The sequence below is a fragment of the Ischnura elegans genome, chromosome 5 (genome assembly GCF_921293095.1).
Source record: "Ischnura elegans chromosome 5, ioIscEleg1.1, whole genome shotgun sequence".
NCBI classification, from domain to species: Eukaryota; Metazoa; Arthropoda; class Insecta; order Odonata; family Coenagrionidae; genus Ischnura; species Ischnura elegans.
The window spans coordinates 114,975,455-114,991,607 of record NC_060250.1 but is presented as its reverse complement, the minus strand read 5'-3'; the positions used below and the strand labels follow the sequence as shown (position 1 = coordinate 114,991,607).

The 16,153-nt window shown below is 37.7% G+C and overlaps 1 protein-coding gene across 1 annotated transcript; it reads right to left on the bottom strand.

The window, feature by feature from the left end:
- Nucleotides 1-236: 236 nt before the first annotated feature.
- On the bottom strand, nucleotides 237-16,103 carry LOC124159442 (dolichyl-diphosphooligosaccharide--protein glycosyltransferase 48 kDa subunit). The gene is made up of 8 exons (XM_046535252.1): nucleotides 15,863-16,103; nucleotides 15,610-15,774; nucleotides 15,387-15,523; nucleotides 14,274-14,462; nucleotides 10,470-10,604; nucleotides 4,094-4,252; nucleotides 2,409-2,639; nucleotides 237-546 (listed from the first exon to the last, which is right to left on the bottom strand). The coding sequence occupies exons 1-8, from the start codon at nucleotides 16,014-16,016 to the stop codon at nucleotides 337-339; spliced, it is 1,380 nt and encodes a 459-aa protein (XP_046391208.1). The 5' UTR covers nucleotides 16,017-16,103; the 3' UTR covers nucleotides 237-336.
- Nucleotides 16,104-16,153: the final 50 nt, after the last annotated feature.

Sequence of the window (16,153 nt, the reverse complement as noted above, 5' to 3'; positions counted from 1 at the left end):
CAACTCAACAAATCTGAATTATGCACAACAAATTAGGATTTAAACCTTCCAAACAAATACCTCCAACCAGGATCAAAATGCATTATACATTGGGTACAACATGTTAGCATTACTAGGTTTTTGTTATTATTATTATGGTTATCAACACATGCTTATCAAGAATGAGAATTTGGCAGCTTATTTTTAATGTAAAAAAGCACAAATTTTAAGTACAAATTCACAGATATCCCAAAAAGTAAATGCCAAAGGTGAATCACATTTTTATTTTAAAAACGAGTCCACACTTAATAACAAAAATCAAAATTGCACCAGCAATAAAACAAATATCTTTTCAATCTAATCACTTTTTGACTTTTTCTCATCTTTGCCAGTAGCTTGCTTTCTCTTCCAATTACTGGCTGGGTCCATTGGATCATCCTTGTAGTGAAGGAATACAACACTGAACAGAAAAACACCTAACATCATACTAAATGCACTAAAATAGTATGGGTAAGCACTAGAGATGAAGCGCTCATACTGGGTATGCTGAAGTGGTCGAACAGAGACCTGGAAAAAATAATTTTAGTTTCTTATGATAAGTCATCTTAAATAACTTGCATTCAAATGATGCATAAGTTTATGATCACAAACCAAAAAAATACAAAAATTATACTTTAATGTATTTTATAAAAAATATTCGACAACATTATAGAAACACTTGGTAAACATTTGGACCAAAGGTCTCACTTACATTTACTCAGAAATTTCATTAGTTTGTATTTCACCAATAAAAACCAATGAAATGTCGCAGTAAAAGTGAATGTAAGAGAACTGCAAGGTCTCAATTTGAATGCTACGAGGCTGTTGCACTAATAATGACTGTCAAACTTGGCACCAGTGGCTTAGCTTTTACAGGTTGTCAATACAGGAGCCACAGCAATGATAAGGTATATTTTCTAGTGCAGAAATGGCACAAATTTTATTTTTTTGAAGCTGTTTACAATTACTATTGCTAGCAAACACCTTAAGATAGCGGCAAGGTCTCTCACAACTACCCTCACATGGCACCAGACAGCCTGGCACATGGCTTTAGAAAGCTATAACCAATATCAAAGCCAGGAGCCAGACAGGCTGGCCTGTGATCTGTGCTTCTTGACATTTCCATGAGGTGCTGCAAGAATCTACTTATCCAGGGATCAAAGCTGGGGGGCACCATGGGACCGCTCACCCTCAGCAGTGTAACTAATCTTCAAAAGATAGTGTTTCTATGCTGGAATTTTTTTTTCAAATTTAGCATTGTCAGAGCTTAAATTAAGCCTAATTTCTGATGATATTTTAGCTCTGTGGAACCTCATTCTAAATTTTTTCAAGGGGTAGGGCAAAATAAAAAACCGTGGATACAGAAAAATAAGTATTGAGGAAAATGATTTCTGGGTTGCAAAAGAGAGTTGAAAACGCCAAAACTTTAAGGGAACTTACCTAACTATAAGGAAATCTTAATGGAATTCATCCTATTTGCAAATAATGTAATTTCATGAAAGCACCTAGGGAATTTATGGCCCTCGAAAGAGCCTGGAAAATGCTTTGCTTGACCACTACGTAACATGTCAATGGCCTCTCTGATCGTGGAGTTAATTATTCACTGCATGGCAAGCCATACTCACTTTAATGCATAAAGACTGCAATGTTATATCCATGTTAACTGTTTGTTTCCTCTTTCTCAAATGATGAATACAAGAATTGCAAAGTGAAGACAATCATTAGGATATGATCAATTTGAAAAAAAAAATGCTTCGAGGAATGATGTAAGCAGGAAGAAGAATATTATCTATACGGAACTTTAATTGGCACCAGGCCCTGTGAGTGATAAATACAGGGAAACAGTCAACGCAAAGACAATAGATTGAGATTCCACTGTATAATACGGAAATTTTTGATTTACCAAGTTTTCTAGAAGGGAGCCATAGGCCTTTTAAAGGGGGCCCCCTTGCTACAGCCATTTGTTGCATGAAGCTATACAGCTATGACGTTACAGATCCCTCCAAAAAACTCAAAGCCTGCTGGGCAGGAAGCTAGTCATTCAATGGGATTGTTCCATGCAAAATCATCAGTGGGGTTACTTTTAGTGAATAAATGGTGCTTTGATAAGAGGTGGTTACCAAATTAAACATTGCAAACCAATATTTCGTATAGTCAAAGTCACTTGTGAAAAGTTTACCTACAAGTTCCAATACTTATATTAAAGTATACATTACAACTACATATTTAAGCTTATGTACAGAATATATCATTTACAAAACCTTCCTGTACAGTTTAATCAAGTAAATATATGTTTCATGTTGGTAAGTAATGACATTAGCTTACGGCTAAATCTACTATTACGGTAATAATTACTCAATGGTCAAAATGCAGCATTGATAAGAAGTTACCTGGGTTGTGCTGTAGAGGTGAGTATATCCAACACGGTTGTAATCAACTTTCAATTGGTATACACCATACACATCTGGAATCTTGAATCTTGCCTCGTACTTCCCACCCTTCTTCTTCTTCAATGTTGTGCGCACAAATGGGTCAATTCGTACAAATTCTAGCTGAATGTCATCAGCCTCAAATGGTATCCACTTTCCTTTATCAAGAATCTCCACATCAATTGTGTAAACCTATACAAGAAGGAGTGAAATATATATTAGACTAGGAGTATTTAATTTCCAAGGGAAAACATGAAAATAGATGGCAAGACCCAGGCCACACATTGTCTTTTAATTTCTTTCCGTGGAGATACTGTTGACATTTGGCTCACATGATCACTACATAATAAATGCTCATTTTATCATCAGGGACAGCAGCTATCATACGATCCCTAATGATAAATCCAAAGATGTTGTGCACATGAGCAGTTAACATTCATGTTTTCAGTAAGTGATCATTAAGGAGTGCAACACTTATAGTAAGAGGTAAAGTATTACCTATTCATCAATTATCTTTCTATGCACTTCAATTTACTTTTTTGATGAATTAAATTCAAAATTATTTCATTCTCAATCATGATGACTACCAGTGTAAAACTGAACTTTCAAACCTTGAACAACATGTCACGTGTGATAAAAGAGAAGTCACTTATTTCTACAGCTTTATTATGATTCAATATGTTGCTATAACTGATGAAAATGAAAAGATATGGGAGAGCAAGACATAAATGATTTTATTATTATTATAGAAGGATTAAGGTATACATAAAATTGGAAAAGAGTAAAAATAAAGCAAAACTGAGGGAAGTGAGAATGTTTAGAGGTTTAACTATGCATTTACCACCAGTATGTGACACCATGGTGCAATGAAGAAGAAGAGCATAGCTGTTAAAAGATGGAGGCAAGCCTAGCCGGTGTAAAAGAAGAAGGGGACAACAGGGTTACAACTCCCAAAGTAGGAACAACTCTAAAAACAGAAAGGCTAGGAAAAGTGCATAATGTGAAATATGTTCTGACATGCCTTGGTAGCAAGAGAGGAGGAAACTGTCAGAATTTGAGGATAGTGGTGTGTGTGGGGAAGCGGGTAAGTGCTGATAGCGATCGGGACAGGGGAAGTCGAAGAGATGCATGTCAAAGCATGGGATGGCAAAAGGGTACGTGTTGAAAAGGACAGGGGATCACAGCAGCTCCAGTAGGAGGACTATAAATGTTTAAAAGAGTGAATGGAAAATCTAGGTACATGTAGACAGGTGAAAAGTAGGGATGAATCGATTCCACTTTTAGCTCAATTCCACTTCTTTCAAATCAATTCCACATCCCGATTCCATTGCTTCTTATTCATACTACAGGCGGTCCCCGACTTTCTCACACAATGCGTTCCTGAAAACATGTACTAAAGTCGAACCATTGAGTTCCATACTAATTAAGGGGTTACGTTCCAATTGGAATCGACTTTAGGCGATCAATTCTTAATTCTGTACCCGAGAATCAATGGAATTCGGAATCTTTGGAATTGACTCATCCCAAGTGAAAAGGTTTAGAAAGGAGTAATGTGCCCTAGAATGCTGGAGGGTGAATAAAAAGTCCTGACTAAACACAAATATCTCCAAATCTATAAGAAACCTCGCATAAAATAATTAACTTACAAGATCATCCATAATAGTGTATGCAGCTGGGGCAGTTGTTTCTCCATCACGGTGATGGGACACCTTGTTGACACGTAGGACTCCATGCTCCTTGAAGACCCACTGACTCAGTGCAGTGACCACTTGCTGGTTACCGGACTTCTCATACTTCTTGCCACCCTGAATTAAAATAACATGAAAACAGACGGTATTTCATAAATGCCATGATAAAAATTCTACATAATAAGTCTCCCAAGCCATTGGCTTCTAATTCATTACACCACACTAAGAAAGAGAATGTTATGTCGATTAAATTTTTCTTTCCATAATACATTTAGCATATGCAGCATTGCTTCATGAATTCACCAGATTTTAATGTATAATCCCCTTCGTACATCCCCAACATATTCTAATTTCACACAGCTACAAGGGAGATGGTGCCATAAGGCATTAACTCTTCCTTTATGACAAGTCATTGAGGAGATAATTGAAAAAGTATATCACAGCTTCAACAACAAACCAAACCGAAGTCCAAACCATTGGTCAACACTGTTTTCACAGATATTACCATGTATACATGCAAGAGCAATGGCTGATGAAGGTTGTGGTCCTAAACATGGACTATTCATTAACGATTGCAATAATCTATTACAAACAGACTCTCGATACTACGATGTTCATGGGGCTGAACAACCGCAGGTTCTTAATAAAGTTTTGTAAGAACGGTTTTTATAGGAATATTTGTAAAAAAAATACCTCGACCAAATTTCTTGTCTCTTCAATGTACCGTACCTCTAGTCGTGCTGTGGAATAGTGTCAAAGTCTTGTGTTTGATATACATAATTGAATTACGCTCAAATATAGAAAAACCAAGCAAATTCTTTTGATTTTATCAATAGAAGATTGCAGGTGATTGTCATTAATCCTAGCACTTCCTCAATCATAGCATACGATTTATAAAAAACTAAATACATACAGTAAACTCTTGATTTTACGAAGTCAGTGGGACCGGAAAATTGGCACTTCGTAAAATCGAGTTTCGTAGATTCAAACCTTTTTCATAAGCCACGAAAAAAATGTTCGCTTTTGTTTCTTCCGCCGTTTTTTGTCTTTAGTGGTCTTATTTAAATGTTTTCGGTGGTTATTCTCGGTATAATTCATAGAAAAGGCTTTTTGCTATCGATTTATGATGTGAAAAATCGTTAAATAATTATACCACCATAAAATTCCCATTTCTTGTTCATACTTCAACATCAACGATTGCTAAAGAAATTCCCGACCAGTTTAGAAAACGTAATCAAATAATGAATTGCAATGTTTATTATAAGAATTAACAGTAATAAATTTGTGGTTCGGAGCCAATAGCTACTATTAAGTATGCAAAAGATAGATATTTGTTTCTTACACCCACGGAATTTTAGCGGCAGCCGGCCTAACCGCCATCTATGTCGCCCTCTATCGCTCAGTGACGAGAAAAAAAGAAAAACAAGGGTCTTAGCCCGTTTCCAAAATAACCTTCGTAAGTTAATATTTCGAGTTACTTCGTATTTTCAGCAGAATGTGCTATATTTTCACTGAGATTCAATTACGATCATAAATAACGTAGGATGTGATTATCTTCTGGCGAATATTTGAAGTAAATTCTGTTTGAGTTCTCCATCCGACTACTGTGTTCCATCATCTTCGCAGATGTTGCCATAAAAGACTTCATTCTTCATCAGGACTGTATTCTTCATACCGGGTGTGAGGTGACCTGTTCATATACAGTGGAACCTCGTTAAAGCGAGTACGGGCTATAGCGACACCCCCGCTATTACGAGAGATAGCCGATGCACCGTCAATTGATCCTATAATAAGCGTGTTAAAAAATTCGTTTTTACGAGACCCTTTCGGTGTTGGCTCTCGCCATAGCGAGGGTTTCACCGCCGGAAGACTTTCATCAAGACTCCTTAACCTCTGTAATTGCTAGCGATCTGTTAGAAATGAAGTTAATGGAGTGCGCAGTATCAAATTTATGTGGTAAACTGTCGTTTGATAAATATAATGATGACGAAACAATGCTTTGCATGATTTTTATTCAGTGCGGCGCTTATAAATTGTTTGAATAGTTAGTCGTTATTTGAGTAAGGAAATTTAGTGATGCAAAAAAACATCGCCTTTCGTCTGGATTTATGCTTACGTTTATCGGATAGATGTTTATCTGTCGCCGCACCACTCCTGTTCCTGTATATCTGTTCGCAACAGGTATATTGGCTATTATTTGCTCCATCTCCGGTAAAGTGACAATTCGCTATAGCGAGTGTTTATTAGTGCACCGTGGGGTGTCGTTATATCGAGGTTTCACTGTAGTATGTTTCTCTCCTTTTATGCTGACAGGAGCAAGGTTCCAACCGGAAAACGACAGGAGAAACATCTTACAGTATCGGAGAAATATAGATAGAAACGTTATTATCCACATTGATTGTTTTCCTACAAGAGACGTTTTATCATTTCTCAACGTGGTTAAGTATTGGTTCGCTAGCATGAATTCCCAAAAAATGACACGCAAAAACCTGTACCGTCACCTCATTTAGTTTTCGTGTTCCTTTCTTCGCCGTATTGAAAGTTAGGCAAAGGATCATTGACATAGAGAAAAGATTTTCTTAGTTTTAGCACTAAAAAAATAGTCGCGCCATAATCATAAATAAATATAGTGTGGAAAGAGCAAAGAAATTAATTTCAATTGAAAAGTCAGCTGAGAAGAAGAGAGACAATTATAAGCGCGGCACCATTTTCCCGATAGTGGAAGATACTTCTTCCGCCTCTCTCCGGTTAATAACTTCCCCCCGTTGCAGGTAAAGATGAACCATGCCCTTCTCCACAATCGGGGAACGTTCCCAGTGGGTGGGGTGAATAAGAGTGGGATGGGGATTGCCTGAGGGAAGAAGTGTGGTCAGCACAAGGACTGGTGAAGGGGGCAGGACAAAGAAGGGTGGGGAAATGGCCTTCAGCTCTGCCTCAGTCTACTTTTGGGGGCCGTATTTTTTTGCGACGCACACAAGCTCAGTCTCCTTAGGGAGGGAGTGAATGGGAAATGCTGGGGAAGGAGGGGTTTGGGATGCGTAAGGTGGGTGTCAGCAAGATCAGCCAAAGGCGGCAGGAGGGAAGGGACGGCTTTGGAAAGACAGAACCCCAGCATGGGAGATCGGGGAAGCGCGTGAGGAAAGTTCATGGTTAGACTTGGAAGTGCGTCTTCATTACGAGAAGCCTGAAATATAAATTGGCGGTAAATATAGCCCAGTACTTAAGATATTTAAGTTGTTCATTCACAAAGGCCAATATATACACGAAAAGATATTATGGCGCGGATTGCATGTATCAACGTCCATTTCGGGATGTTATTAATTTCTGTTCCCATTTATAAAAGTAGCAAATAGATTTGAAAGAATGATAATCATGAATAAAAATATCTAAATCGATATCCAAACGCACATGAGCAAAATGGATGAATGTATACATACCGATCCATCGCAAGTAATACCGCTCAAGCTTCTTCCGGTATAGGACTTTAAAATCCTGGATAATGCCTTGGTCCAAGGGCTGGGACTTGCTAGTCGAGTTCAGGGGTAAAAAGAGGACTCGAACATTAGCCAATTTTAGATCTTCCACGTATTTATGAACGGTGGCATTATCCATTATTAAAACAATTTTGCTGTTCTCTCCAGCAATTTTTCTCTGTAGACGTATAACCGTTTGCTGGAAAATTTCTCAGGTCCTCCAGCTGTTTTTATTTGCATGGTAAAAAAACGGGGAGGGCTTCCAATTTTAAATGTTTTAAGCACCGTGGCCTTTCAAATTTCCCAATGACAACGGGCTTATTTTGTCCGTGCCCATTTGGTTGACGCACAGCCCCACAGTAACACGCACTTTACTCTTTTTCCCCCATGGCACCTTTGCCCTTTGAAACCCAGGGTTGCGTCAGGTAATGCATTAAAAAATAGCCCAGTTTCAGGGGCCAGCGAGGGTGAGCTCGTCGAGGAAAGGGTCCCTGATTAGGGACCCTTCGAAGTGCTTCGGCGAAACGTAGTGAAGTAGTCTTCGAAGTACGTTCACAGCAGTGCAAAGGGTTAATTAGGGGTGTACGAAATACTCCGCGCAACCTTCCTGACATGTTAAACTATGAATTATTGTCGATGCTATGTTTACGAACAGGCACGTAAATAGGGGCATAATGTCAGCCGCGATATTTTAACTGAACTCCTACTCCCCCTAAATTCCCACAGTGAGGTTTTTGGCGACCCATTTCTCTCCAAAGTTGCATTATCATTTACGATTTCGCACTTTTGATGGACCACAGTTGGAAGCGCTGATTTTTTAGCTACTTACGCCGGCATAACTAGTTTTGTTGACAAATTTTTCGCCGTAGTTCGTATAAACGAATGCCATTTGCTCCTAGGGACCGAGCCGAGGTTCGTAAATTCAAAAAATTTCGTATAGTCGAAACTTCGTATAATCGAATAGCGCAATGTATTTAGCATAAGCTTTTCACCGGGACCGCAATATCACTTCGTATAATCGAAAACTTCGTAAAATCCTGCTTCGTAAAATCAAGAGTTTACTGTATTATGTAACTGTAACTAAACTGCAGAACAATTGCATCAACCAGGTATAGCTTGATGGAAATAAAATTGATGGAAGATAGATCTGTAATGACAATAGCTTCTTAAAATTTAAATGAAATTTGGCACTCTGGAATTGTTTGCGATTAAAGAGGTTAATTTCTTACAAAATAACATCTTAAAATATTTTTGTTTGGCTAATAAGTCATCTCCTTTAACAGGGATCCTAGGGAAAACGTAATTATAGACTATCTAGCTCTTGCCCCCCTCCGATTTCATTAAACAATTTCTTGTCATCCTCAATTGTTATAACCATCTGGCATCAAAGTTATCCATGTGTGAAACACAATACCCTTGGCTGCTGCATGACACAAGTGAGGGTCTTCCAAGTCCTCAACATGAACAAGATACGTTCCAAGACCTTGATAGTAAGTTGAATTTGTTCCTAAGTTGATAAACATATGCAAGGCATCACAAAGTGTGATATCCCACAGAATGCAACACTGCAATACAATTCATTGATTCATGGTTGTGATGAACTGATCGAATAAGCTGCTGACATTTAACGTGTATGATATACATAATTGTATTAATTACATTCTATGCCACACAACAGTACCAATAAATTTTCAATTCACACATTGGTTTTGAAATTAGCAGAGATTTGCTTTGTTTACAACAAATCTGTCAATTTTTGTGGTATAAACAATTTGTTCTCTAAAAACTGGTCATAATAGATCTGACTTTCTTATATAGAAATTCTAAGTTATGCGAAAGGAAACTACAGGAATACCAAGAGCTCAAAGTAGGGCAACTTGATTTTATGCGCAAAAAACGGGTACCTTTTTTAGAAAAAATTACGTACAGGAAATACTGTGGGGCGGAATTTTTTTTTTTAAGTAAATGATGCAAAGTAGAATTAATTCTCTTTCATAAGGTTTTAGCTGCATTTAATTTGATTGCCTCGTTTAGACAGTAGAGCTCCTCAAACTTGGGTGTCTTGCTTTTTTTACAGATAGTAGCTGCAAATGCAACGTAGCGGTAGCCGAAAAAACTCACTGTGAGAATGAAGAACAGGCGAGATGCTGACCAGTTACTGACTTCACAATGGATTAATTGATACTTTTCTCAGATAGTGCCCAAAGTGCAAGTTCCTCAACACCACACTGCATCACATCGGCCAACTCAGGCACCAAATTTGAAATTTTGGACATGCTTACATTTTTCGAATATTCATACCTCTGAAAGTTCTTAAATTGAATTTTCGTACGAAGAAGACTTCCTGTACGTCCTATCGACGAATGGTGATAAGTGAGACACCACGATTGCACAAAAATGAAGCTTATAATATGATGTTGAGTGGATACAGAAGTACATATATCCTACTGAAGAAAGAACCATAATTGACGCTCTCGGGAAAAGTGCACCTGGAGAACTTGAACATAGCATTGTCTATATCCACCAAAATGCCATTGCTTATCCTTGAAACTTCTTAATAAATTTCTTTTTGCAAATGACAGGACTGGGACTGAGGTTTGAAATTTTGTAATAATGTTTCTTTTACTATAGATTGAACTAACCTTTTCATTGGAACCAATGATTTCCTTCACAAAAACGAGAACTATGTAATAAGGTTGTTCATATCAACTAGAGTCTACCGTAGTACCTTGTCAAACCACTGCAGGTTCAAAATCAAAGCTTGCATGAAGTGAACACTCTTTATCACTACCTTCAACATGGTAAAGCACAGCAAAAATCAATTGCAAAAACTCAAGGATTGAATCACAAAATTAACTTACCAAGTTCTTCTGAACAGGTGATGTAAATGCCTCATCAGAAAAGAAATACATGGACCCAGAGAAAACAACACGTGCATTGTTCCTAGCTTGTAAGGCAGCGATTAGTAATGTATTTTTTCCCACTGCATGAGGGTACTGAAAACATAGAACAGGGAAAGGTTAGGGTTGAGACAGTGAAAATATTTGCCTTAAATTCATAACCTTTCAAAAAAATTAAATAGACAATATCACCTACGTCCCGAGATAGGAAAACAAATGACATCAATATTTATCATATTCAGAGCAATGAGGCTGCTCTATGTTGCCGTACAGTCTTTCAAAAACATCATCTTAGCTTCTAGGCAAGTAACCACCGACACATCAAAGGCATAAGTAAACCAGAAGCCAACACAGCATTTAGAGCAGCCACAATACACACCATATGCCATTAGATCGAAAATGCCATTGGGATAAGAGGATAAATGTTGAAATAAACAGAAATGTAACTGGAAACATAAATAAAGATTGCATACACAAGATCTCCATATATGCAGTTACAGCCATCAATGACTACAAACAAAGTCATACTCCATAAAAATGAATATAACTATGTACTTTTATTTTTTCTTTAAAATTGGATTATTCACCCATTCCTTATAATTTGTTATTCCAGTAATTATGAAGCAAACGCTTTGTCCTTAAAACAAAATGAATCACGAACTAAGAATTATGGGAATAGCCAGAGGTAGGCAAAATGCATTTCAATAGTATTTTAGGTACAAATTATGTACTCCAAAAAATTGTATTTCAAACACAAAATACCAACTGCTCTGAAAATTTGTATTTGAAATAAAAAAAGTACCACTGCATTTTCAAAACTTTCTTAAAATATGAAATAAAGTCCATCTTTGGACTAAAAAATTTAAAATTTTCAATGCCACACATGAGGATTTATTAGCATTTAACTACTTTCATTGATATTCAGTAAAAATATGGTAATATACTGTCTGTAAAAAAAGCAAGATACCCGAGTTTGAGGAACTCTAGGGTCTAAACAAAGCCATCAATTGCAATGCAACAAAAAGCATACGAAGGAGAATTTATTTCTACGTTGTATCATGTACTTAGACCCTCAACATTGATTCCCTCATGTCTTTTAAACCTTTTGAGAACCCCTCCCCCTTTATCTTTTCTCCTTGTCGTTTATCCCAAGCAAGCCAGCCCAAGGCCCCCCCCCTCCTTTCTTCAGAAAACAGCTTTACCCATCATCAATGCTCCTTCCCACCCCCTCCCCTTTTTCGGTTCCCCCCCTTCCACCCACGATTACGTATTTGAGAGCATGCTACCCATCCAATAGGGTAGTTTCCTTCATCAAAGAAAACAAAAGGCAATAATTGCGATTCGTTACCCACCATTAGTGTATTCATAATATAAAAATTATTTCGTTTTATAAATGCCGGTTTAGACGAATGGCAATGGTCCATTTTTATCCTCATTTGAAAAGGGCCAGATTGGCGCCCATGCGATGCCACTCCACGTGACGTCTCAGGGACCTAGTTTCTATAGGAGAAGATAGGAGTTATACATCGTCTGAGGTTACCAATGCATGCATGAGGCGCAGAGCTCAGGGAAACGTGTCTTAATAATCACTTATTAAAACTGGCTAAGGTCGGAAAGTTTTCCTCGTTTGATAAGGTATTAATAATCCTTATTTAAGCCAAGCGCTACCAGGCGGCAGGGCACTAGGCTACCCGCTGGCAGCCTGCGACGTATCAGCGCTAAGCCTCGCCTCAAGGTCACCTCACCGGGCGGAGGGGGAACCAGAAATACGACGTACGGAGAGATTTCCCATCATTCCTACTAACGCGTCGCGTTTTCGCGCGCTTGAAAATTTTCACTTTTCATTTAATCGCGAAAAATAGATATTATCATTTAAAAATCTAAAAGTGTGAAATACGTACTCCAGGAGTAATAATCTTTCGATTAAGGCAATAAAAAAATAATAGGAAACCACCCTATTGTACCTGATGATAACACTAGATGTTGAAACCCCGGTCGTGCTATTTAACATAAAGTGTGGAATAAAGCGAAGTTATTTTATTTTATTCATTAATGAAGCAATTCCACAAAATAACGCCAGAGACTGTATCTTATACCTTAACATATTATTTGTAGCTTTGACGAGCATATGAAAATGTTGGCTTTAATAGGAAATATGCATGCCAAATCAGCCAATTTTTTTAACATTAGACTTACCTGACTACACCATCTTTAAGTTTCATAACTGTAGCTTGCTAAATTTAGTTTTTACATTACAGCAAAAATGGAATAATATGACCAATGAGCAGTTTTCTTCTATGGCTTGGTTTATATCAACAAATACTCACTTCTTTCACAGTATTCCTATCTGGGAAACATTTAATTCGTGTTAACGAGGTTGTAACTACAGACGGGTAAATATCAACATGTGTACTATCTGTATTGAAAAGATATATATTATTCAAACAAATATCATGGAAAGCATTTTCATGACTGATCCCAGAATAAAAAGTAAATATCATATCTCCAGATGTGAACCAATTTGTCATGCGGAGAAGCTAACTTTTTTCAAACAATACGAATTTCACTTAAGTAACAAGAATTAATTAAGCATTATAAATGAACATTGAAACAAAATTTTTAATGACATGTGGCTGGTTTTAAATCAAAATAAACAAAAGCGAATTGAAAAGTAAACATGAATAAAAGATAACACCTCCAGAAACATATAAAGGATCTCTGGATACGCGACTTTCTCAGAGATCGTAAACAAAAAGTAGTTCTTGACGGAATTAGCTCTGATGTTGTAAAAGTTACATCAGGTGTTCCACAAGGAAGCGTAATCGGCCCCCTGTTGTTCATTATATACAATAATGATCTCTGCTCCCGCATTAGCAGTAAAATACGTTTATTTGCTGACGACGCTGTCATCTATCGCGAAATTAGTGATAACTCTGACTATGCAATTCTATCATCTGACCTAAACAATGTTCATTTGTGGAGCCAAGAGTGGGGACTCGAACTTAATCTGAGCAAATGCATGGCGGTACATTTCTTGCGGAATTCGTCCAACTCAAACCATGTTTATGCAGTGGATGGTATTAACATAATGGCAATAGAGGAATCAAATACGTGGGAGTTACGATAACCTCGAACCTCACGTGGGGAACACACATAAAGAATATTTGCAGCATAGCCCTGAAGAAATTAGGATTCGTCAAGCGTATTGTGGGAAGATTTTCAGATGAGAAAGTGAAAGAAAGGTGCTATTTCGCTCTCGTCCGACCGCACCCTGAATATGCAGCGAGCGTATGGGAAAGAAAGACTTAATCAGCGAACTGAATAAAATACAAAGGAAGGCTGCGCGCTTCATCAAAAACTGCTACGGGCATACAGACAGCGTTACCCAGATGTTAAGCGAATTAGGCTGGGAGCCATTGGAGACTCGGAGGCTGCGCGCTAGGCTTAGATTGATTGAACAATTGAGAATGGATATCTTTAAGAGCAACACAGAGAACATAATATTAGAAACACACTATATTTCCAGGTCTGATAGAAGCGATAAATTAAGAGAGATGTTTTGCCGAATGGATAGATATGGGAATTCGTTTTCCCCCCGAACCGTATATGACTTTAATGAACGCCAGTACCAACCTCGTAAGAGTACTTCTTTTTTTTTTTTTAGCTGCAAACTGCTGGTGTCCTAACACCACGCCACACGTCCTTTAGGTGGCTTGCGGGGTATTATATAGATGTAGATAAAGTATGTAACATACTTCTACTCACCTCTTTGATAGCATTATCAGGGACATAGGAATATGCAGTGCTCTCAGCGGTGAGTAATTGGAGTACAAGAGGATTTTCTCTGTCTGCAATGAGTCCTGTACCATCATACAGCAAAGGAGCGACATTACGTGATCCCACAATAATAGGAGCATCGATCAAATTGGATGGATCAGCCACAATTAGGGTGTGCTAGAAAGGTATAAAAAACAAGATTACAGAGAGAACTGAAAGAACTTTGTCCAAATACTATAAAATCAAATATATAAGTGAGGCTAAATATGAAATTGTCAATATTACAGACTGTTAGAATGCTCAAATGAGGATTTATTTCCATATGTTAACTTCAAATCTGAACTCATCAAAATAACTGGGAAAGATTTCATAGGCTGACATAATTACAGCCACATAATTAAATAAAAATATAAATTGCAATTCCAGACAGGACACATTTGCTTAACTTTGAAGTACATGTTGTTCTCCTGTCATACAAACGTTGCTCAATAAAACAACAAAATTTTGCTGCTATTTTTGACACTGATCAAACACAAACCTCACGGGAGATTATCCAAAGAAATGGCGATTCCGCATTTCTTAAAAGCTACTCCGTGCTTCACGTTAACCGAGAGTGTGCATTAATATTCACCAAATTTTAACATTCCCGTCCATAGTCTCAATTGAATGAATGCATTGAGAATGATCTTCGAGTTCGAGGATCCATTAGTGCTCATTTTTTGATTCCCTTAAATCTCAGATTTCTTAATTACATTTAAAATTTATCAACAGATGTCCACAAATAATTGTAAATGCGGGTATCAAAATTCATTCATCAATCGACTTCTACATTAAGTGACAGATAAATACCTGGCGACTTTTTCGCTCGATATCCACAGACATTTCTATTTAGACAAGCTGTCATCCAGAAAATAATAAATTTAACAGGTATCTATTCCATAGGTATTCATCACTACGTTGATATCTGTTAAACAAAAGACTTTTTGATCGAGCTTTAAAAAATGTACTTTGGTATAATATAGCACTATCGAGCCTCTAAAGACCTGACGCGGTTAATCGACCTAAGGATATCAAAGTCACTGAAAATTACATAATCCATACCTTTCCTTGATCATTCACATCGTAATTGAAATGATCAATCACGGCGGCTCCCTCTTCATCAACCTCAAAGCCGCATTCAGACGCCAATTCTCTGAGTATATCACCGGATGAAGAGCTTCCCGCTACCAAAACATTTCCTTCAAGAAAATTAAGCATAAGAATCTTATTCGAAGAAACTGATATTGACCGTATATAAACCAGCACTTTGGTAACTTAGGCCAACCTCCTCCATCGATGAACTCCGTGATAGTTTCGACGCTTAAAGCTCCGCCAAACTCTTCCACAGACGGTGCAAATATAATTAGATGGTCATAGAGGAACTCCCCGTGTTTGATTAATAAAAGACTAGCTTCATCGGCGGATTTGAACGTTAAAGTATAACCCCTTTCTGAAATAAAAAGCATACAAATGATAACTTATCTACACGTCGGAGCATGCTTACATGGCCGAGGATCACAGCAATTTCTGAAACAAACCTATTAAAGATTTGAAAAATATGGAATGTGTTTCCTTGATTGCTAAGTTATCAAGCAGTACGAGAGTGTTGCCGCCGCCCAGAACCCGGGAAGCAAATAAAATGCAAGCAAAACTAAATAACAAAGCCGAATTCATTGCGGCGAACTTAGCCATTTTCGCCGATTCCTCAACCGGTACTCTGATTTGTCAACACGTTGTCTTTTTCCTATTGGTAGAAATATTGATTATAGGACCGGAAGCAACCCATGGACAGAAGGAACATATTTATGGACCGGCACAGCGTTCCTCTT